This window comes from Saimiri boliviensis, chromosome 14 (assembly GCF_048565385.1).
Source record: "Saimiri boliviensis isolate mSaiBol1 chromosome 14, mSaiBol1.pri, whole genome shotgun sequence".
In the NCBI taxonomy this organism is placed as follows: Eukaryota; Metazoa; Chordata; class Mammalia; order Primates; family Cebidae; genus Saimiri; species Saimiri boliviensis.
The window spans coordinates 42,378,467-42,402,695 of record NC_133462.1 but is presented as its reverse complement, the minus strand read 5'-3'; the positions used below and the strand labels follow the sequence as shown (position 1 = coordinate 42,402,695).

Here is a 24,229-nt window from a genome sequence, read left to right as displayed (position 1 = left end):
TTTGCGTTTTTCTCTCCCTGTTTTGTTTGGTTTTTTAACCTAAGAAAGCAGGCTCTGAGACCACACACAGCAGCGTCGCCCGTCCCCGGAGCCGGAGCCACCCCGGGCGGGACGGGCAGGACAGGAGACCCCGTTCCTGTGTGTGCAGTTGTCCCGCTACGGTGCTCGCCACAGGGGTGAGGCAGGAGGGTGGGTGGAGGCGCCAGCCTGTCCTCAGCTGGAAGGGCGGGGCGTGGACAGGGATGGTGGGCAGGTCACCAGCGGGAGGCAGGAGCCCGGCCACGGTCACACGGCGGTGCGCGTGGGTGTGCTGGGCTGGTTCAGCCGCAGGGTTTTACACAACCAGCCTGCAAAATCCACTTCTTCCACCTCGGACCGCTTGATGAAGGCGTGGTTCTGCAAGGGAACAGGAGCGGTGAGTCCCGGGGCCCTGGAGTCACAGCAGGATGGGGAGGTCAGCGTCTGCGTAGCCCTGGCACACGGTACAGGACAGAAAGCAAAAGACAGAGGAGCCTCGTCCCCCCACCGCCCCCAGGAAGACCGCTCTGCGCAGGAGAGGGAACCCGACCCAGAAAGGGGCAGCGGCTAGTGCCAGGCCTGGGAGGGGTCCCAGGATGCCGTACTCCGCCCGTGGTTGGGGCACCACCAGCCCAGCAGCCTGGACTCCCAGAGGAGGGTCCGTGCTCACACAAGCCCACGGTTCCCGCGGCTGCTGTGGACACTGGGGCCGGATCGTTCTCTGGGGTGGGACCACCCTAGGCACTGCAGGGTGCTGACCAGTGTCCCTGGCCTCCACCCACTCCATGCCAGGGGCTGCCCCAAGTCGTGACACCACAATGTCCTCAGCCATTGCATGGTCCCCCGGAGCAGGACAGCCCAGGCAGAAACAGCTCAACTATGGGACAGAGCTCTTCCACAGAACTCCCTGCAGAGCGCAGGATGGGCACTGTCCCACTCCCAGCACGGGAGGCCCCAGAGCCCCTGGAGTGTAGTGCCTGTGACCTGGGAACAGAAGCCTCAATTTCATGTCAGTTTAACTCATTCATTCATTCATTTTTCTTTCTTTTTTTTTTTTTGAGACAGTTTCGCTCTTGTTACCCAGGCTGGAGTGCAATGGCGCGATCTCGGCTCACCGCAACCTCCGCCTCCTGGGTTCAGGCAATTCTCCTGCCTCAGCCTCCTGAGTAGCTGGGATTATAGGCACGCACCACCATGCCCAGCTAATTTTTTTTGTATTTTTTAGTAGAGACGGGGTTTCACCATGTTGACCAGGATGGTCTCGATCTCTTGACCTTGTGATCCACCCGCCTCGGCCTCCCAAAGTGCTGGGATTACAGGCTTGAGCCACCGCGCCCGGCCATTCATTTTTCTTTCTTTCTTTCTTTTTTTTTTTTTTTTTTTTTGAGACAAAATTTCACTCTTGTTGCCCAGGCTGGACTGTGGTGGTGCGATCTCAGCTTACCACAACCTTTGTCTCCCAGGTTCAAGTGATTCTCCTGCATCAGCCTCTTGAGTAGCTGGGATTATGGCATGCACCATCATGCCTGGCTAATTTTGTATTTTTAGTAGAGATGGGGTTTCACCATGTTGGTCAGGCTCGTCTCGAACTCCTGACCTCAAATAATCGGCCTGCCTCAGCCTCCCAAAGTGCTGGCATTACAGGCATGAGCCACCACGCCTGGCCTTAATTTTTATTTTTATTTTTATTTTTTATTTATTTATTTATTTTTGAGATGGAGTTTCGCTCTTGTTACCCAGGCTGGAGTGCAATGGCGCGATCTCGGCTCACCACAACTTCCGCCTCCTGGATTCAGGCAATTCTCCTGCCTCAGCCTCCTGAGTAGCTGGGATTACAGGCACGCGCCACTATGCCCAGCTAATTTTTTGTATTTTTAGTAGAGACAGGGTTTCACCATGTTGACCAAGATGGTCTAAATCTCTTGACCTTGTGATCCACCCGCCTCGGCCTCCCAAAGTGCTGGGATTACAGACTTGAGCCACCGCGCCTGGCTAATTTTTATTTTTTGAAACAATCTTTCTCTGTCGCCCAGGCTGGAGTGCAGTGGCGCCATCTCAGCTCACTACAATCTCCGCCTCCCAGGTCGGGGAGGCCAAGGTGGGCGGATCAAGAAGTCAGGAGTTCAAGACCAGCCTGGACAACATGGTGAAACCCCGTCTCTACTAAAAATACAAAAATCAGCCGGGCATGGTGGCAGGCGCCTGTAATCCCAGCTACTCAGGAGGCTGAAGCAGGAGAATTGCTTGATCCCAGGAGGCGGAGGCTGCAGTGCGCCGAGATTGTGCCACTGCACTCCAGTCTGGTCGACAGAGCAAGACTCCGTCCCCCTGCCAAAAAAAAAAAAAAAAAAAAAAAAATCCAAAACTGAAAGCCACATTCCATCACTCATAAGGTGCTGGTTTCCCTGGGCTTGGTGCCTTGAGCTGGCATCTCTTCTTTCACTTTTTTTTTTTAAATTTTTAAAAGACGGGGTTTCATCATGTTGGTCAGGCTGGTCTTGAACTCCCGACCTCAGGTGATCTGCCCGCCTTGGCCTCCAAAGTGCTTGGATTACAGGCGTGAGCTACCATGCCCGGCCATCTCTTCTTTCTTAGAGGCAAAGGAAGTAGCAGGCTGCCTAGGAGGGTGGTGTCCCCAATCCGCCAATGGGCTGTGGAGGGGTTCAAAGGTCACTGATGGTGGCCATGGTGTGGGAGAGCACCGAGGGCGGTGCAGGGTGGGCTGAGGGCCAGCAGGATGATGCCCAGGGACCTCTCCGAGGGTGCAGTCCCTGCTTGGGAGATGAGTTTTGGTGAACAGCTGGGCTTCTGAGGATACCAGAGGAGGGGGGTTTAATGAGACACTGGAGCATCCGTGGCCTAGGGGGACCTGCCTGCCACAGTGCACAGAACAGGGACACTCACTCTCTAGTTTGCAGGGAAAGGAGTTCGGGGGGCTGAGAGCTGCCTCCAGCTGCTCATGAGGGCAAATGAGCCCGGGGTCGCATCCTGTGTGTGGGAACAGCCCCAGGCAGGAGTGGCGGAGCTCAGAGCCCACAGCTGTTCCCACGCACACACCCTCTGCTCCTCCTGCCAGCCCAGGATGGCTTCTCTCATAGACGAGGGAGACCCACAGAGGGTCCTCGGAGCGGCCCGGCACGCCCAGCCTGCCCACATCCTGGCCACAGGTGCCGGTTCCCGGAGCAGGGCCAGGTCCAGCAGCCTTGTTTCCTGGGCCCGGCTGGCAGCCTGCACCTTCACGGCCCCTGAGCCCGTAGGTATCACTCACCGTGAGCATCTTCAGGTCCGCCCGTTCCGCTGGGTTCTTGATGAGGCTGGTGTTCCGAGAGGCAGGACAGGAGGCAGCGGGGGAGACAAGACAGGCCAGTTAGTTGGCAGTTCCGGGACACCTGCATTTTGGGCTGTGGCCGGGGAGACCTGGGTCTGTGGCATGGACCCGCCTGCTCTGCTCTGCTGCCTGGCAGAGGACGGGAAACCCTGCCCGGTCGGCCAGAAGCCTGAAAGCAACCCCAGCTAACTTTCTAATCGAAACCCCAAGCCCAGGAACCCAAACGTCAACATGAAACTTTGTCCTTTTAAACAGAGCTGGCCGAGGCAGGCGCTGGAAGCAGCCAGGGCTGAGGCCTCTTCAGGCACAGAGCAGCGGGCCTCGGATGCTGTTCACAGCCTCCCGGAGGGCGCGCCACAGGCCTGGGGCACCGTCAGCACCAGGAGGGCAGTGCAGTTCCAAGGTGTCCCTGGCTCGGACACACGGACCGGCCTATGGGCAGGTGGGGTGGTCCCATCTTCTCCACCGGGGTCTGCGCCATGTGCCTCTGAGGCTCACACCAGACGCTGCTGGGTGCTCATGGGCAGAATAGAGAGGGGTTGGCGACCCTCCTAGAACCTAAGGATGGACCCCAGGGAGCCCATGGTCAGCACGCCAGGGGTCGGGGGACCAGGCAGAGGCTTCTCCTCCTTCCACAGATGGAATGGAGGGGACACCGGCATGTCCACAGAACCTGCGATCCTGCCTCACTCTGGGGCTTGGGGGCAGGCTGGCATGGCAGCCCTGGGGAAGGAATTCTGGCTTCCTGGTGGGCTCAGGGTTCTGCCCAACCCTGCGCCGGGATTCTGGATGGGCAGGCTGGGCCATGGGCCCCACCCAGGACCCGGGAGTGGCACATCTGGGTCCCGGCCAGGGGTGTGGGTGGCCTGGCTCCACCTACCATCTATTGACAAACTCCTGGAAGTCCGGGGTGAACACGCCGTTGGGCAGCTTGGGAGGTGGCTGCAGAGAACAGAGGGTGGGTCAGCCCTGGTCGTCCTCGGGACCCTTGGCTGGACCCCTCCCAGCCCCCCACCCTGCAGGCCCGGCTGACACCACACACCACACTGGGCTGCACTGTCAGAGCTGGCCTACCGAAAACACTTAAGTCATGGCCAAACCCCTCGCTCGAGTCTTGTTACTTAATTCCTTCCCCAGAGTGATGCTGGCTCAAGGATGAGCTCTGGGACTGGGCCCCACAGCGGGAGGACGGCTGGGTCCAAAGTTACTCTGTTTTGAGACAGAGCCTTGCTCAGTTGCCCAGGTTGGAGTGCAGTGGTGTGATCTCTGCTCACTGCAGCCTCCGCCTCCTGGGTTCGTGATTCTCCAGGCTCGGCCTCCCAAGTAGCCGGGATTACAGGCACATGCTACCACACCTGGCTAATTTTTATATTTTTAGTAGAGATGCGGTTTCACCATGTTGGCCAGGCTGGTCTTGAACTCCTGACCTCAGGTGATCCGCCCATCTTGGCCTCCCAAAGTGCTGGGATTACACACTTGAGCCACAGAACCCAACCAAACTGGGTCCAAAGTTTTGAGGCCAAGCACTGGGGAGCCTGGCCCGGAACACAAGTCCCTGGAGTGGGCGTGGCCGTGGAAGTGGTGCCAGCAGGGCAGGCTCAGGCCCCTCCTGTGCAGGGGTGGGAAGACAGGGTGGGGGGGCGGACGTGCACACTGGGCCTGGGTGTGGCTACCAGGTGCAGGGAGAGCTGGGTCACCAGGGCCACCCTGCCTGGCTCTGTCATTATCTTGCCACCCAACCCCAGGCCTAGCTCAGTCTGCAGGCAGCTTAGATGCCTGTTTTTCTGCCCCAGCTCCAAAGGGCCACACAGAAGCCCACAGAAGGTCCAGGGGGTGGCCCGCCCTGGTCATAGGGTCAACAAGGCTTTGGGGTCCGGTCCCACACCTCCCTGACAGTTGCAGGCTTGGGAGGAGACCACGCCCCTCCTCGTGCCTTGGTTTACTCATCTGGGCAGTGGAAACGCTCTTACTGCTGCTCACCGGTGGTTTTGGGGACCTACAGGTCCTTCTAGGCCCTCTGGGCCTCCTTCCAAGAGGCAAGGGCCAGGCCTGTACCTTTCTCCATGGAAGCGGGGTGATTTATAGTCCATGACTACAGGCTCCAGGACGCTCTGATGCAGGCACTGGGCCACCGCTCAAGGGGCAGCCTGGCTCCTCGGCCTGAGCCAGGGCTGCTGGCACGTGCCTCCCTCTGGACTCAGGGTGAGAGGCTGTGGTGGGAATTCTGGGTTCGTCTTATAAAAAGCAGTGCTTGGGGAGGAGCTGGCTTGTGCCGCACGGGGACTGGCTCCGTCTACCCACCCTCCCCAGCAAAACCCAGTCAAGTTCACTGTTTCTGTTTTTTAGTACCGGATTCTAGCAGGAATGATTAACTTCACTCATAAAAAGAAATACCAGCCAGGCACAGTGGCTCACATCTGCCATCCAAACCCTCTTGGGAGGCAGAGGCAAGTGGGAGGATTGCTTAAGTCTAGGAGTTCGAGACCAAACCTGTTGCCTGGGCAACACAGCAAGACCCCGTCTCTACAAAAAAATTAAAAAATTGCCCAGGCATGGTGGCTTGTGCCTGTGGTCCCAGCTACCTGGGAGGCTGAGAAGCAAGGATCACTTGATCCTGGTAGGTGGAGGCTGCAGTGAGCTGATTATACCACTCCACTCCAGCCTGGGCAACAGAGTAAGATAATCTCTTAAGAAAAGAAGCGGCCGGGTGCAGTGGCTTACACCTGTCATCCCAGCACTTTGGGAGGGTGAGGTGGGAGCACTGCTTGAGGCCAAGAGTTCAGGACCAACCTGGCCAACGTACCCAGACCCCTCATCTTTGAAATAAAAAAAATAGAAAAGAAAAGGCTAGGTGCAGTGGCTCATGACTGTCATCCCAGCACTTTGGGAGGGTGAGGCAGGTGGATCACCTGAGGTCAGGAGTTTGAGACCAGCCTGACCAACATAGTAAAACCCTGTCTCTCCTAAAAATACAAAAATTAGGCTGGGCACAGTGGCTCATGCCTGTAATCCCAGCACTTTGGAAGACTGAGGTGGGCAGATCACCTGAGGTCGGGAGTTTGAGACCAGCCTGATAAACATGGGGAAACTCTGTCTCTACTAAAAATACAAAATTAGCCAGGTGTGGTGGCACATGCCTGTGATTCCAGCTACTGGGGAGGCTGAGGCAAGAGAATTGCTTGAACCCGGTAGATGTTGCAGTGAGCCGGGATCGTGCCATTGCACTCCAGCCTGGGCAACAGAGAGAAACTCTGTCTCAAAAAAAAATAAAATAAAATAAAAAATAAATTAGTGGATGTGGTGGCACCTGCCTGTAATCCCTTGGGAGGGTACAGCTACTTGGGAGGCTGATGCAGGAGAATCACTTGAACTGGGAGGTGAAGGTTCCAGTGAGCCAAGATCAAGCCACTGCCCTTAAGCCTGGGCAAAAGAGTGAGACTCTCTCTCAAAAAAAAAAAAAAAAAAAAAAAAAAAATCAGCTGGGTGTGGTGGTGTGCACCTCTAATCCCAGCTGCTCGGGAGGCCGAGGCAGGAGGCACACATGAGCCTGCAGAGTGGAGGTTTCAGTGAGCGGAGATTGCACCACTATACTCCAGCCTGAGCAACTCTTGCTCCAGTCAGAGGAACACTCTGCCTTAAAAAACAAACAAAAAAAAAAAAAAAAAAAAGAAAGAAAGAAGAGCCAAAGGGCGTGGCGCACAAACCTCATTCACAATATAGTCCAGCAGTTCAAAGATGGCCATGGCAGGTCGGCTGTCCATCCCGTGACCTGCATGGGGACAGAGATGGAGGTGAGATGGGCTGGTGGCCACCTTGTGTCTGCTGGGGGTTGGGTTCCAAGGGGGCTGATCACTGCCAAGCACCCTCCTCCCCATGCCAGGTGAAACTGGAGGCCAGAGACGAAGCTCCCTGGCCTGACTGTCTCCAGCCTCCATGCCCTGGGACAGCTACTTCTCACCTGAGCCTCTAGTGAATTTAAAAAAAAAAAAAAAAAAGCCAAAAGGAACATGAACGTTTTTTGAGAAGTCACACATTTGGCTCGGTGAGGTTTGCCAGCCGTGCCAAAGTCATCACCCCTGCTCTCTGGCGGGCAGGGGGAGGGACGGCGCTGACCGCAGGCAAGGACAGCAGCGTGACCTTGCACGGAGCTGCTGGTGGTGATGGCGGCAGGCCCCGAATGCCACTCAGAACAGGAGACCAGCTGAGGGTGGCTGACCCCTGTCCGAGAACCAGCTGGTCAGGCCTGGGTTTGGCTGCTGGACTTTCGCCTTCTGCTCCTGTCGCGAAATGGGCAGGGGGGCTGGTGCCATGGGCTAGGGGTGGGGCTGGCAGGCGTGGAAGGGGCCCGTATACCACCTGGGAGTTGGGGCTGGGAGGGGCCAGGGCCAGGCCTGAGGACTAGCACTCGGGAGTCTCCCTGGGATGAGATCAAGACCTCATAGCAGTCTGGCTGCAGGGGAAGAAGTGGGTTTGCCGGCGCTGTGAAAATTGCCTTCTTACAGCCCCAGTATCCATCCAGGGTGGATGGACCACAAAATGTGGCCCATCCATGTCACAGCCTCTCAAAAGGAGCCAGGCTGTGACACCCACCACGGCGTGGATGAGCCTTGAGGACACTGCGCTCAGGGAGAGGAGCCACAAATAAAGCCCAGAAGGCCACACAGTGTGTGACCCCATTTCTGTGCAATGCCCAGAACCGGCAGGTCCACAGAGGGCAGGAAGGGGATGGAGAGTGACAGAGGATGGGGACAGGGCGCTGAGAAGGTTCTGGAATTAGAGGTGATGGGGTGTAGCACTGTGTGAATGGAAACTGCTGAACTGCTCACCTGAAATGAGTGAGTTGTGGGGTGTGAGCTTTCTAGTTCAGAAACGAGGTTTTAAAACCAGCTGCAGTTTGCTACGGGGTCCTTTGGGGGTCTAACTCACTAACTCTCCCTAATGTCTGACTTAAAGAAAAAAAAAACCACAGGACCCTGGTGATTCTGTGCTGGAGACGGGTCCACTCCCTGGCTCCCCCTCAGGCGGTACAAGTGTCCGCTCGGACATCTCTGGCTGGGGACAGGAAGCTCCCGCTCCGAGGTGCCTGCCCTAAGCACCGGACTGTCCTTTGCAAGCCCAGCTGTCCCCAGAGTCTGTGCCCTCCCACCCCCTCCCAGGCTGCATTCCCTCCTGCGTGTGTTGGGGCTGGAGGCAGCAGGCCACCGAGGGACATGCCAAGTCAGCTGTCCACTTCGGGGCTCCCTGGAAGGCTTGGGTCGCACACAGGAGCGAGTCACCTGCAGGGTCTGGGCTCTGTGGTGGCCAGTGCCTTCCACCTTTGTCTGTTTGAGTGCTTTCAGGAGAAAATGTTGGAAAATGTAAGGGCCCAGGCCCCTGGCGGCAGAGCCATGTGCCCAGATCCCTCCAGCTGGCAACGACAGGTGCAGCTGCCCCAGGCAGAACAGGTCTGGGGCGCTCGCCGCTTCCAGCTCTGTCCCCGGAAACCCCAGGACCATCTGAGGACTGCTGACCGCAGTCAGCACCGTCCAGTGGGACAGGTGGTGCGACAGGGGACAGAGGGGAGGCAGCTGCTTGTCCTGGCACAGCAGGCCCCGCGCCGGGTATTGCCCGTCCAGACCGGAAGTGGCAGACTCAGGCCGTACCGCTGATGGGGCGCCCGGGGGGTCTTGGCCGAGGCGAGATGCTGTGAGGCTCTCCTTCTGCCCCGTCGACCACGGGCCGACCAAAGATGGCCTCCAGCTCCTTGGCGTCAGGCGGGGGGATGGGGTACCTTCCGATGGCCAGCTCCACCAGGGACAGGCCCATGCTCCAGATGTCCGACTGCACGGAGTAGTGCGTGCCTTGCAACCGCTCCGGCTGCAGCAGAGGCGGGAAGAAAAACAACCAGAGGGGCAGGACGGCAGCTGGAGCCGGAGAGGGCTGGGTGGCAGGGCAGGCTTGCCCCTTTCCAGCCCCAGTCACCCTGTCCACGGCCAACGACCGCAGCGATGGAGACAGCCTTAGTGATTCCACCTCCCAGCTCACCCACCCAGGGCCCCCGGCAGCTGAAGAGCCTCCAGCCTCAGGCCCGGAGCAGGTGCTGGCCGCACCTAAACAGCCCACCATGCTCTGCACTTTCAGAAATGGACAACGGGCCCAGGAAGCAGGGCTCCTTCTCCACGCTAATGTCTCAGACCTGCTCTGAGGCTCAGTTGGGCAGACTGCAGAATCCCCAGTCATTTCCTCAAAGACCCGAGAGTCCAGGCTGGGCATGGTGGCTCACGCCCGTAATCCCAGCACTTTGAGAGGCTGAGGCAGGAGGATCACGAGGTCAGGAGATCAAGACCACCCTGGCCAACATGGTGAAACCCCGTTTCTGCTAAAAATACAAAAAATTAGCTGGGCTTAGGTGCCTGTAGTGCCAGCTACTCGGGAGGCTGAGGCAGGAGAATCACTTGAACCCAGGAGATGGAGGTTGCAGTGATTCGAGATTACATCACGGCAGCCTGGGCAACAGAGTAAGACTCTGTTTCAGAAAAACAAAAAAAGATTTTTTAAAAAAAAGAAAGGAAGAGGCTGGGTGAGGTGGCTCATACTTATAATCCCAGCACTTTAGGAGGCTGAGGCAGGTGGATCATCTGAGGTCGGGAGTTTGAGACCAGCCTGGCCAAATGGTGAAATCGTGTCTCTACTAAAAATATAAACATTAGCCAGGTGTGGTGGTGCGTGTCCGTAGTCCCAGCTGCTTGGGAAGCCAAGGCAGGAGAATTGCTTAAACCCGAGAGGTGGAGGTTGCAATGAGCCAAGATCGCGCCACTGCACTCCAGCCCAGGTGACAGAGCAAGACTGCCTCAAAAAAAAAAAAAAAAAAAAAGAAAGAGACCTGCTAGGCACTGTTGAGACAAAAAGCTACTCGAGAATTCTGGAAAATTCTGGCCGCGCGTGGTGGCTCAGTACTGGTGGAATCCCAGCACTTTGGCAGGCCGAGGCAAGAGGGTCACTTAAGCCCATGAGTTCATGAGCAGCCTAGGCAATACAAATTAAACATAAAGAGCAAGGGGAATCCGAAAAGCAGGTTCCAGGAGGCACCGACTTTAGGCAAGTCTTGCGGCAAGTGGGGAGAGCTAATGGGAGGGTGGGCGTGGCTGGGGCAGGAACATCCCAGGGCTCTAACAGCCGTGTAGGAGTGCCTGCCTGCCAAGGAGTGGGGAAAGCCTGTGGGAGGCAGGAGTGCTGGGGGACTCACAGCCATGTAGGAACGCGTGCCCACGAAGGAGTTGGCCATGGAGTCGATGAGCTGCCCGCTCACCCCGAAGTCGCACAGCTTAATCTCCCCTCTGGAGTTCACCAGGATGTTGGAGGGCTTCACATCTGGGGGGGGGCAGGCTGCGGGTGAGAGGCGCCTGACAGCCGCCCGCCAGCCTGCGGGGCTCTGGGGCGGGCGGGCAGGGTCTTACCTCGGTGCATGATCTGGTGCTTCTCTCGGAGGTACGCCAAGCCCCGGAGGACCTGCAGGGGAGTGCCGAGGGGGTCACGGGACAAGGCTGCCAGGGCCTAACTCCTGACCGGGCCCAGGGGTCGGACCTGAGCAGCCAGAGCCAGAGCGAGGGACCCGAGGCGGGAACCCTATTTCAGGCTGGGCTAAGCTTGCTGGGGTGGAGCCAGCGAGGGCAGAGACAAGACAATTTGGAGGGCCGGTGCCAGTGTGTGCGAGTGAACCCCAGTTCCCACCTGCCTGCAGGGTGGTGATGCCATTACTGCCTCCGAATCAGACCACGCGGCTGAGCCCCACAGAAGCTGAGGCAGTGGCCCACGGCCTGGGAGTAGACGGGCTGCCGAGTTCGCCCACACCAGCCAGAAGGGCCGCATCTGTCACGCATCTGGGGTCCCAGGGACTGCGCTAAGGGCCCCCAGATGGGACAGGGTAAGGGTGCCTGGGAAGGGCGCCGTTTCCCCCAGGCCCACCCTGGAAGGAATATCCCGAGAAGTGAAACAAGCAACAGCGGTGGCGCTGATGGCAGCTTTCAACTGTGAAACGCCAAGGCGGGCAGCAGGCGGCCTGCAGCTCCCTCCCTCCCAACACCGCTAGTCAGGCTGGACTCCCTTGCAATGGGCAAGGTGTAAGCTCCTAGAAGAAACACGTGAGGTCTTCTGAGACCTCAAGGCTCTACGGAGTGGCTGCGCTGGAGACTCAGCAGCAGAGAACCGCCAGCCCCCCCGCCCCCGCCCCGCCCCATGGCTTGGTCTGGTGGCAGTTCTAACAGCAAGTAGGGAGTGTGTCTGGAGGTCCTGGTGTTCCACCTCCCACCCCAGGGTTTCCCCTTCCACAAGCTCCTGTCCCCTGCAATGTGCCAGCTGCCAGCATCCCCCTGCCACGAGGGCAAGAAGGGACCAGCATGGCATACAGAGAATACTAAGCGAGAGGAGGGACCTCACATCTCCATTCGACAGATGGCGACCTCAGGCCCCAAAAGGGACGTCACTTGTTCAAGCTCCACAGGGGGTGGCTGCAGCCTTGGTCACTGTCTTTGCTCAGGGACCACCCAACCCCCACCACATGGTGAGTGGGTCCTGGAAGCCTGGCCGTGTGGAAGGGGTCTGCGCAGAGTGTGGGTGGGGTCGCGAGGCGGGTCTGCCCGGGACTGACCGCAATGCTGACTTTCCCCAGGATCTCCTCGGGAATCCTCTTGGCCTCTTTCAGCACCTGGTCCAGGGAGCCGCCATCCTAGAGGGCACAGAAGCAGTGGGTGCAGGCTCTGCACAGGTGGCCGGGAAGCCACGGACACATCCCCAGCTCCGGGCGAGGGGGGGGTCTGCCTCCTGACCAGACGCAGAAGCCAGAGCCCAACTCCACCCACGGGCCAAGGGCTGGGGGCTTTTGACAGTTCTGCCTTCAGCCTGCCTTCCTACCCACAAAGGTGGCGAAGGAACAGGGCCCAGGGGGCCCCCGTCTCCTGTCCCATCCCGGAATCAGTTTCGTAACTCTGCCCTCCTGAGGTCACCGGGGCAGAGGCTCTGCTCCTGGCCTAGCCCGAGTCCTGGCCTGGTGCTCAGCCAGCTGTGGGGCCCGCACCCCCCGCAGCCTGCACACTGGGCTGGTGTGAGCGTCATGGGAGGCAGCCGGGCTGGAAACCAGCTTCTGGGGCCTGGGTCCTCTTCCCAGCACGTGAAGGGAAGGGGAACATGAGGGTGTGGAGGAGACTTGGGCGCTGCCCCACGTAGGAGGAGGTGGCAGGTTAGTGTATGCCTGTTCAGATCCCTACAGGGCTCCCTAGCTGAGCCCTGCGGCTCCACCTCTGGGCATCTGCTCTGTGCCTATCCCTGCCGTCTAGGGTGGAAAGACCAGGCCAAGTGGGACTGGGTGCCGGTGGGGTGTGTGGACTGCAGGAGGGACCACAGTGAGGCCAGCCCAGGTGACGGTAACCTCGCCCCCTCCCACAGCCTGTGCCAGGCATCCTGCGGAGGGCCGGGCCGGGAAACAAGTCATCCCGGGTAGGCTGGTCCCTGGGTGTGGCCTCGTATCCAAGTCACAAACAAGGAAACAGAAATTCCCTGTCTTACCCAAGGCTGCCCGGCAACAAACCTGGGGACCAAAGCCCCTGAACACCAAAACCCCAGGCCTTGGGGCCACCCGAGGTGCCTCCTCAGAGGGAGAGGCTCCGTACACACCTGCCAGGCCACCCCCATGACAGAAGTGGGGGACAGGCCGAGCTTCCACTGCCACATGCCTGGCATGTGTCTCTTCTGCGCTGAGCAGAAGAAAGGGGAACTGGGGCTGGAGAGGCGGGCGGGGGGAGCCTAGAGGCGGGCGGGGGGCACCAGGATTTCCCCCTCACACTGCTCCAGGACTCCCACAACGCCCAGCCTTCTCAGGGATGGCTTTAGTTCATGTGGCAGGGAGGAGGCAGGGGAGAAATCCCAGACTCAGGGATGCTCAGGTTGCTGCTCTCTGGCCACTTCTGCCCGGCTGGGCTCGGAGAGAAAGGCTAAGGGAAGTTCTGGAAAACCCAACATGCTTTGAGGCCTCTCGAGCACACACGTGACTCCATCCACCAGCTCCAGGCTGAAAACACAGACACAGAGGCTGAGGGGCGGGTGTGGTGGGGCCTCAGACAGCCCAGGAGGAGCTGCCGGGACAGGAGCTCCGGTGAGCCAGGGCCAGGGGGAAGCTGCTTCTATTCTTGGTTTTTTATCAATCCACCTTAAAAGAATTATTTTTATTTTATTTATTTATTTTATTTTTTTATTTTTATTTTTTTTATTTTTGAGACGGAGTTTCGCTCTTGTTACCCAGGCTGGAGTGCAATGGCGCGATCTCGGCTCACCTCAACCTCCGCCTCCTGGGTTCAGGCAATTCTCCTGCCTCAGCCTCCTGAGTAGCTGGGATTATAGGCACGCGCCACCATGCCCGGCTAATTTTTTGTATTTTTAGTAGAGACGGGGTTTCACCATGTTGACCAGGTTGGTCTCGATCTCTCGACCTTGTGATCCACCCGCCTCGGCCTCCCAAAGTGCTGGGATTACAGGCATGAGCCACCGCGCCCGGCCAAAAGAATTATTTAAAAAAGATACTGGACGTGGGCTGGGCGCGGTGGCTCACACCTGTAATGCCAGCACTTTGGGAGGCTGAGGCAGGCGGATCACTTGAGGTCAGGAGTTCGAGACCAGCCTGGCCAACATGGTGAAACCCCACGTCTACAGAAAATACAAAAGTTAGCCAGGTGTGGTGGCGCACACCTGTAGTCCCAGCTACTCAGGAGGTTGAGGTGGGACGATCCCTTGAATCCAGGAGGTCAAGGTTGCAGTGAGCCGAGATTGAACCACTGCTCACCTGCCTAGGTGACAGAGTGAGACCCTGTCTCAAAAACACAAAAACCAGAAAGAAACCAACAACTTCAGAGTGGCAGGGTGGTGAAAAACAGACCATCGCGAGCAACGAAGTCCTGTAAGCCCCTACCCCCAGATGGTTCCTTTCTGTCTTTGCTTTCCACAGGGTTGCAATCAATGTTTGTTGAGGGAGGAATTTCAAAGTATCTTTCCCAGGAGATTAGGGCAGGTTGAGTGCACCTCTGCAAACCTCAGGAGCTGGCGGAAGACGCCTCACAGGAGCCTCGCTCTCTCTGTGGCCGTCTCTCTCCACGGTGACATCGGGGCCAGATCACTCTTTGGGGTGGGGCCACCCCGGGCACTGCAGGGTGCTGAACAGCATCCCTGGCCTTCACCCACCCCACGCCAGGAGCACACCTCCTTCGTCGTGACAACCGCAAATGTCCCCAGACAGTGCCAGGTGTCTCCTGGGAGGCAGAACTGCCCTGGGTTGCGAAGGGTAGGTCTCCAGCTCTAAACACCCAAGTCTGGCAGGGTAAGCAATTTGTCTGAGTCACAGAGACAGGATGTGGTGCGGGGGATATTGCAACTGCGCACTGCTGACCCCAAATCTCACTCTGTGCATGACCACACACTTCTATTGTGCATGCGTGTGTGTGTGTGTGTGTGTGTGTGTGCAATGTTGAAAATGTTCTTGTAACTGTAATTTTGTTATGAGGGTAGTATATGAACACATTTGTCTTATAAAAAATTGAAATGTAGGCTGGGTACGGTGGCTGACGCCTGTAATCCCAGCACTCAGGGAGGCTGAAGTGGGCAGATCATCTGAGGTCAGGAGTTCGAGACCAGCCTGGCCAACATGGTGAAATCCCGTTACTACTAAAAAATACCAAAAACTAGCCAGTGTGGTGACGGGTGCCTGTAGTCCCAGCTACTCGGGAGGCTGAGGCAGGAGAATCGCTTGAACCTGGGAGGTGGAGGTCGCAGTGAGCCGAAATTGCGCCACTGCACTCCAGCCTGGGCAACAGAGCAAGACTCCATCTCAAAAAACAAAACAAAACAAAACAAAAACCTCAAATGTTGATCAATAACTGGGATCCCCCATCGTCACTTCCACTATTCTCCCTGGAATTGTGACTTACAATGTTCAGATCATCTTGCTCTCTCTTCTTTTCCTTCCTTCCTTTCTGCTTCTCTCTCTCTCTGTCTATCTCTCTCTTTCTCTCTTTGGCAGGGGTTGCCCAGACTGCAGTATAGTGGTGTGATCTTGGCTCACTGCAATCTCGACCTCCTGGGTTCAGGTGATCCTCCCATCTCAGCCTCCCAAGTAGCTGGGACTACAGGCGCACCGCCATGTCCTGCTGATCTTTTATAGAGATAGGGGTTCTTCACATTGCCCAGGCTGCTCTCAAACTTCTGGGTTCAAGAGGTCCTCCTGCTTCAGCCTCCCGAAGTGCTGGGATTACAGGAGTGAGCCATTCTAGCTGGCCCGAAGATCCAGCTGTGCATTTGGAAATACACTTTATTTCATTTTTGAGACCCAGGGCTCACTCTGTTGCCCAGGCTGTAGAGCAGTGGCTCATCATTGCTCATGCAGCCTCAACCTACTGGGCTCATGCGATCCTCCCAAAGCACTGGGATTAGAGGTGTGCTTGCAGGCCGGGCGTGGTAGCTCGTATCTGTAATCCCAGCACTTTGGGAGGCCGAGCAGATTACCTGAGGTCAGGAGTTTAAAACCAGCCTGGCCAACATGGTGAAATTCCGACTCTACTAAAAATACAAAAATGAGTAGGGTGTGGTGACCCGCACCTGTAACTGCAGCTAGATGAGAGGCTGAGGCAGGAGAATTGCTTGAACCCGGGAGGCGGAGGTTGCAGTGAGCCGAGACTGCACCATTGCACTCCAGCCTGGGCAACAGAGCAAGACTCCATCTCAGAAAAAAATAAAGGCTTGTTTGCCCAGCCAGAGTTTAAAATCACATCAAAGTGGGCTCACACCTATAATCCCAGCACTTTGGGAGGCTGAGGTAGGAGGGTCACTTGTGGCCAGGAGTTCAAGACCAGCCTGGGCAACGTGGAGAGACCCTATCTCTACAAAAACAAGCAAATAAATTAGCTGGGCATGGTGGCTCATGCCTGTAGTCCCAACTACTCAGGAGGCTGAGGTCAGAGGATGGCATCAGTGCACTCCAGCCTGGGCAACCCAGCAAGACCCTGACTTGGAAATACAATAAATCAATGGACAGGCTCACACCATGTTGTTTTCTGCATCCACTCCTCCCCCACACTAACAGTGGACTTGAGGGATGTTCCCATTCAGTATGCCCTTGTGGATTTCACTTTACCACGGCAAAGCAGCCAAATATCATTCTTTAATCACACCCTTACTGATGGACACGTCTACTTTCCATTACCCAGAACAAGGACAGGTATTCTTCGGATTTGACTAGACCCCTAGGAAGGTCAAGAACACCTCTACGAGGTCCGTAAGCCACCGGCTATCTGCTCCCAACCCATGATGCCCCGCTGTCCTCTGGGTTCCTGCCCTGAGTTATCCAGTAATAGATTCAGGCCCCAGGGAAGCAGCCAGCATCTGCTGTTCCTAAACTCCAGTCACCAACAAGTGATAAATACAGAGCTGGGCGCCGTGGCTCACGCCTAGAGTATTAGCACTTTGGGAGGCTGAGGCAAGAGAATCGTTTGAGCCCAGGAGTTCAAGATCAGCCTGAGCAATATAGTGAGGTCCCGTATGTACAAAAAAACTTCAAAACTACTCGGGTGTGCTGGCGCACCTGTAGTCACAGCTACGGAAGGCTGAGGCAGGAGGATCATTTGAGCCCAAGAAGTCGAGGCTTCAGTGAGCTTGGATCATGCCACTGCACTCCAGCCTGGGTGACAGAGAGAGAGACCTTGTACTCCCCACTCTCCAGAAAAAGAAAGAAATGTAAAATAAAGATGGCATAGAAATATGGGGAAATAATGTAGAAATACAGGGAAATAGCCACAGCAGCCAGGACACGGATGCAACACCCTGTGTGTGCTGGGTGCTGTCCCGGGAGGAGCTCACGTGGTCCTCACCCCAGCAGGGACTACCACCTCCCTCGATTTCACTGCAGAAGTGGCAAGAGTCCTGTCCCAAGTCCTGCGGTGAAAGTGTGCCGTGGGGCTGAGGCCTGACCTGGGTGCCTATCCTCAGCCACGGTGCTAAGCTGCCCGCCTTGGCTCACTGGGGAGAACAGGCCACGCCACAGAATTCACTCGGGTGAATTCTGAGGGCACTGCTCAGCATGAAGAGGAGTCACAGGACCGGCAAGGATGTCGGGATGTCACCCTTTGAGGTTTTCAATACCTAGGATGCTGCCCCATCAGGGCTCACCTGATGCTTTCAAATCAACGTGCTCCATGTTTTTTTTTCTTGCTCTGTCACCTGGGCAGTGGCGCAATCAGCAAACTGCAACCTCCGCCTCCAGCGTTCAAGCCATTCTTGTCCTGAGCAGCTAATGACAGGTGCATGCCGCCATGCCCGGCTAATTTTTGTACTTCTGTAAAGATGGGCTTCACTATGTTGCCCAGGCTGGTCATAGACTCCTGAGTTAAGTGATCCACCCACCTGAGCCTTCCGAAGTGCTGGGGTTATAGGTGTGAGCCATGTTTTTTTCTTTTCTATTTTTTTTTTTTTTTTTGAGACGTGTTCTCGCTCCGTTGCTCAGGCTGGAGTGCAATGGCATGATCTCAGCTCACTGCAACCTCCGTCTCCCAGGTTTAAGCGATTCGCTGGCCTCAGACTCCCAAGTAGCTGGGATTACAGAGGCATGCGCCACTACACCCTGCAAATTTTGTTTGTATTTTTAGTAGAGACAGGGTTTCTCCATGTTGGCCAGGATGGTCTCGATCTCTTGACCTTGTGAATCGCTCACCTCAGCCTTCAAAAGTGCTGGGATTATAGTCGTGAGCCACCGCGCCCGGCTTGGAAACCCCCACTTTAAATTCGCCAAGAACAGAAGGTGGGGGTGGGTTGCGACGCTCTCCCTTTTCCGCATGAGAAGCAGGGGGTTCAAGAGCTGAGTCAGCCACACGAGGGGAGCACAGACAGAGCTCCTGAGTAGCGAGGGTGCCTGCCGGGCTCGAGGAGGAAGGGGAAGAGGAGGAAGGCGAGGAGGAGGAAGGGGGAGCACTATACGACAGAGGGGGCTCCTCAGACCACAAAGCGCTTCCTCATCCTTTCCTCAACCTTTGATGCCACCAGCACCGTGACTCTGCGAGCAGCGGGGCAGACACCAGGTCTCCCTCAAAGGCGGGGAAAGGGGCTCCAAGCCGGGTGCTGCTTTGCTTGGGTCACGTGGCTCCGTGGGGGCCTTGCTCAAATTCACTTCCTGCCTTCATTACGAAACTGTCAAAGGGAATCGCACGTTTGCAGGGTGTCACCCAGGCATTCTGGTTTTGCAAAGGGCGCCGTGAGGCGGGCGGTCTGATACCTGCCAGGCTCGGTTTGGCGGGGTCGGCAGCATTTCCTCCGGGGCCTTGCGCTCTGGCCACTTCTTTTGTTACACCCAATCCCACCCACTTCTGGGATCAACGCCACAGGGTCTTAACCAGGGGGCACATCAGAGTCAACGGAGGGGGTGCCCGTCCTCCACCCTAGAGACGGTGACACCACAGATCTGAGCTGGGGGCACACAGGCCCACCCTGACAAGCTCATACCGCCACACCTTCCTGAGAAGGCGATTTAGAAATAGTAATCCGTTTTGTTTTGAAATGGCGACTCGCTCCGCTGCCCAGGCTAGAGGGCAGTGGTGTGATCATAGCTCACTGTAGCCTCAACCTCCTGGGCTCAAGTGATCTTCCCATCTCAGCCTCTCATGTAGCTAGAACTACTTTTTTCCCCATTTTTAAGTGTTTTAAAAAATTTTAAAACAGGCACCTGTCACCACATTCAGCTAATATTTTAGATTACAGAGATGGTTTCTCACTATGTTACCCAGGCTGCTCTCGAACTTCTGGGCTTAAGCGATCCTCCTACCTCAGTCTCCCAAAGTGCTGGGACTACAGGCACGAGCCACCGTGCCCAGCCTGATAGTGATCGGTTTTTAACCGCACATGCCCTGGAACCCAGCAATTCCCTTACGGGGCTTCATGTCACAGGTTTGCCTGGGAAAGTCAGTGCCATGTTATTTGAGATGGAAACAACCTACGTGCCTCCGAAAATGGGAGTGTTTCCCCTCTCTGCTGTCAGAGAGTGACACCTTGATATGGCAAGAGAAAAAGCAAAGCTGGGAGGAGGGCGTGAGTGCTTAAAAACAAAATCATCAGCCAGGCATGGTGGCTCACGCCTGTCATCCCAGCACTTTGGGAGGCTCAGACAGGCGGATCACCTGAGGTAAGGAGTTCGAGACCAGCCTGGCCAACATGGTGAAACCCCGTCTCTATTTAAAATGCAAAAATTAGCCAGGCATGGCAGCAGGCGCCTGTAATCCCAGCTACTCAGGAGGCTGAGGCAGGAGAACGGCTTGAACCCGGGAGGGGGAGGTTGCAGTGAGCCGAGATCGCGCCGCTGCACTCCAGCCTGGCCACAGAATGAGACTCCATCCCAGAAAACCAAAGCAAACCAAAGGCATCTATATACACATGCTTGTATGGCAGCGACTGCCCTCAGAAGAATCCCCTGGAAGCTGGCACACTGTTGCCTGCAAGGAAAGGGGCTGTGAAAGGGAGCCTCTGCTCCAATGGGGGCCCTACCTTGCCCACTGCTGGCCTGGGCCTTGGGCGCACTCACCATGTGCTCCATGCAGATGCTGATCTCCCCGTCGCTGTAGAAGGCCCCGTAGAAGCCCACGATGTAGGGGGAGTTGCACTCATGCAGGACCTGCAGCTCACGGATGATCTGGTTCCGGATGGCCGGCTTGATCTCCAGGTGGATCAGCTGCCAGGGGAGAGGGGGTGACACCAGCCACTTAGGGGAACCCAGAAAGCGGATGAGGGCATTTGGGGCCTCCACTTTGCAGGCGTTTACAACAGCAGTCAAGATGAACTCAGCCCCGCCCTCTCCTCTCAGTAATTCCACCCCGAGGTGTCCGTCTAGGAGAAGTGGACATGCACATCCATGTTGAGACTTGGCCACAAGTGCTCACAGCAGCACGATTCACAGGAGGAGGGCGGAAAGAACCCAGGAGTCCATCCGGGGCAGAACAGGCCAACCCAGGGCAGCCCAGCCCCTCACCGGAACAGGACTCAGCCATGAAAAGGAACCAGGCCTTGACGCAGGCCATGGCATGTATGAACTGTGAGGATGTCACCCTCAGTGAGAGATGCCAGACACAAAAGGCCACACAGTGTGATCCCATTTATACGAAATGTACAGGATTGGCCAATCCAGAGACGGGGGTGGGGGATGCGTGGGTGCCGGGGGCTGGAGGAGGGGATGTGGGTGAATGCTGTGTGGACAGGGTTGTTTTTGGGGTGATGGAATACTGTAAAACTGTGATGGGCTGGGTGCAGTGGCTCACACCTGTAATTCCAGCCCTTTGAGAGACCGAGACTGGTGGATCACAAGGTCAGCAGTTCAAGGCCAGCCTGGCCAAGTTGGTGAAACTCCGTCTCTACTAAAAATAAAAAAAAATAAAAAAAAAAAATTAGCTGGGCATGGTGGCGGGTGCCTGTAATCCCAGCTACTCAGGAGGCTGAGGCAGGAGAATTCCTTGAACCTGGGAGGTGGAGGTTGCAGGGATCTGTGGTCGCACCACTGCACTCCAGCCCAGGTGACACAGTGAGACTCCATCTCAAAAAGAAAAAGTGCAGAAAGGACATCAGATAAAACATCACAGGGAACCCTTAACCCCATGGACAAGCCCCAGGAGAGCCAGGACCCCCAGTGCAGCAAGTAGCGGCCTGAGGCTTTGGGCCGGCACCGTGGCGAATAAGCGTCCCCTCCAGCCACAGCAATAAGACAAGAAAAAGACGTGGTTTCTTTTTTTTTTTTTTTTTTTCTGAGACGGAGTTTCGCTCTTGTTGCCCAGGCTGGAGTGCAATGGTGCGATCTCGGCTCACCGCAACCTCCGCCTCCTGGGCTCAGGCAATTCTCCTGCCTCAGCCTCCTGAGTAGCTGGGATTACAGGCACACGCCACCATGCCCAGCTAATTTTTTGCACCTTTAGTAGAGACGGGGTTTCACTATGTTGACCAGGATGGTCTCGATCTCTCAACCTCGTGATCCACCCGCCTCGGCCTCCCAAAGTGCTGGGATTACAGGCTTGAGCCACCGCGCCCGGCCAAAAGACGTGGTTTCTACTCATCCACCATGGGGGCAAAGCCAGTCCTGGCTGTGCAGAGTCGGTGATGGGGCAGTCAAAAACAGAGACAGCTCCTGCCTGGAGCTGGAGGAGACCTGGGGTCAGGACACGAACAGGCGTGGGTAAAACCACCTTGATGTGGCAGAAATGCCGCCAAGGAGAATCAGCCCAGGTGCATGGGGAGCAGCAGCAAGGAGGTGACACTGGAGCTGGGCCTCAAGGAAAGACAGAGCCGCCATGAGGAGGAGATGGGGGAGGGTGTCCTGGGCGGAGGGACAAAGAGCCGCCTGTCGATGGGCACAGAGGCATGAAGGAGCCCGTGCTGCATTCGGAGCAGCGGAGGCTGACTGTCACCATGGCACAGCGCGTGTGAGGGGAGCGCCCTCGCTCTAGGCCTGTGACCTTGAGAAGCATGGCGGGGCCCAGGGGCACGGTGCCCAGCTCCTCTCGCCCGGCTGCTCCTCAGGGAAAGCGTCTCCCCACCTTGACTCGGCCCTGGCACCGCCTGTCCCTTTTGCTCTGGCTTCTTCCCTCAGGCCAGCCTGCAAAATCCAGCTCCAGTCGGGGGCCCCTCGGCTCCTCCACTCCCTCACGGTGACCCCCCACAGGCCCCAGGGTCACCCCAGCACCCCAGGATGCTTCCCCTCCAGCCAGGCTGTATCTGAGAGGTGCTAGTACCCATTCCTGTTCCGCAAAGGCCTGGTACTGAGGCTGGGATGTTCACGTGGTGGTCGGGACATTTACTCGAAACGGCCACATATCTGTTTTCGCACTAAGCCCCTGAAGCCTGGCAGGTGTCTTCCACATTCAGCGTTATCTGGACTGACTGCATACTAAGAGCCTGGTGGCCACACCTGACCGGGGCTGCTGTCTTGGACAGCACAGCTCCCGACGAGAAACTTCAAAGGAGCCACAGGTGAGTGACAAGCAGCAGGAAAGCGCGTGTGTTGGGCTGTCCGTCTGCGAGCGGTGATTTAGGATAAGAGGAAGAGGCGGACAAGACATGGCAGGCCTGGAAGGAATCCCAGGGGCCTTGGAACCCGGGAGCCCCTAACGTGAAATGCCGTCGGAAGCGAGAGGCTTTCTGGAAAGCGGGAGTAAACAGCAGAGGTCGGCACAGGGCAGCTGCGGCGTGATCTGTTTTCATGGTTCTGGAATACCTGGGGCCTGTCCAGCAAGCATTCCAGATGAATGGGGAGCCAACACTGAGGGTATGCAGGAGAAAGGAAGACAGACAGACAGGAAGGGAGGGGGCGTTTCTGAGCCCCTGCACCCCCTGCAGTTCACCCTGACAACCCAACCCCTGGGGACGGGCATACTGCCCCAGTCCTGCTGACGGAGCAAGCTCAGGTTCGGAGCCTCCGAGCCACGTTCCCGGTGGCATTAGCTGCTAAGTCAGGATGGGGCTGGCCTCGGGGAACAGTGGGGCTCATGTTCTTTCCAGGACACCGCTGCCCAGCCGTGCCAGCTCTAATAGCTGATTGAATATGGATGGTGTCAGGAGTTAACTCTGAACCCCAGGCCTGGCTCGGAGGTGAAGCCTCATTCTACAGAAGAATGAGGAATTTGAGTCGGGAGTGGGGTGGGATTGGGGGATTCAGAGTAGGAAAAGAGGGGAAAGGGCTTCACTGAGTGTCTGAGAGAGCCGAAGCGGGAGAAGAGGACCAGGCTGTCACCCCGAAGGGCTGCGTCTGGAATGATCTCAGCAATGTCGTAAATCACAGATCAGACACTGACAGCTCCCGGGTTGGCTGGAGCCAAGAGTCACGTGTGGCCCACACTATGTTTCCAAACATCCTGAATTAGCTATTGTCAAAAATCAGAAGACAGCCAGGCACCGTGGCTCACATCTGTAATTCTAGTGCTTAGGGAGGCTAAGGCGGGAGGATCGCTTCAGGTCAGGAGTTCAAGACTGGGCTACACAGCAAGACTTCACCTCTATAAGAGATTTTTAAAAAATGAACACACACAAGGCCGGGCGCAGTGGCTCACGCCTGTAATCCCAGCACTTTGGGAGGCCGAGACGGGTGGATTACGAGGTCAAGAGATCAAGACCAGCCTGGCCAAGATGGTGAAACACTGTGTCTACTAAAAATACAAAAATTAGCCAGGCGTGGTGGCAGATGCCTGTAATCCCAGCTACTCAGGAGGCTGAGGTAGGAGAACTGCTTGAACCTGGGAGGCGGAGGTGGCAGCCAAGATCACGCCACTGCACTCCATCCTAGGTGATAGAGCAAGACTCCATCTCAGAAAAAAAAAAAAAAAAAAAAAAAAAAAATTGGCTGCTCCCAAGTCAAGTTAGATCCAAGGGTTCAAATCCAATTCAGGCACTGACCTCACTCAGCCTTGGTTTTTTTCAACGGTAAAATGGGGCTGCTGCTCGATTTTAATGAGAACATGTGTCGAGGTGTTGCCATCGGCTTGGACTCAGGTAGTCACCTGTGAGACAGCAGCTGGTACAGTGAGGTGGCCTTGGGCAGGCCGTGTGACCGCCATCCTGGAAGTAAGCTACGGTGGAGCAGAGGAGCTCAGAGGCCAGGCCAGACAAACCCATCCTCGCTATGAGTATGGGGAATTCAAAGAAGCTGCAGATGCATAATAAGCACGAGATCCTCCAGCATCTCCCCCCGCCCAGGTAACGCAGGGACGCTGCTCCAACAGAGAGGGGTCAGAGGCCATGGTCAAGCCAAGAAGGCATTTAAAAGAAAGCATGACCTGAAACACTAAGCTGGGCCGGGCACCATGGCTCACATCTGTAATCCCAGCAGTCTGGGAGGCCAAGATGGTTGGA

At 56.7% G+C, this 24,229-nt stretch overlaps 1 protein-coding gene across 4 annotated transcripts in view; it reads right to left on the bottom strand.

Moving 5' to 3' along the window:
* The window catches only part of MAP2K2 (mitogen-activated protein kinase kinase 2), a 34,311-nt gene continuing 10,082 nt past the window's right edge, over positions 1-24,229 (bottom strand). The window contains exons 3-11 of one of the 4 annotated variants that reach the window (XM_039466038.2): positions 19,926-20,072; positions 11,973-12,050; positions 10,783-10,834; positions 10,572-10,696; positions 8,989-9,202; positions 7,051-7,115; positions 4,227-4,288; positions 3,287-3,332; positions 1-396 (exon numbers count right to left, since the gene is read on the bottom strand). In XM_039466038.2, the coding sequence (XP_039321972.1) occupies positions 286-396; positions 3,287-3,332; positions 4,227-4,288; positions 7,051-7,115; positions 8,989-9,202; positions 10,572-10,696; positions 10,783-10,834; positions 11,973-12,050; positions 19,926-20,072 (900 nt within the window). In that variant the 3' untranslated portion in view covers positions 1-285. The other 3 variants (XM_039466039.2, XM_039466040.2, XM_074384792.1) reach the window with 3 other exon arrangements.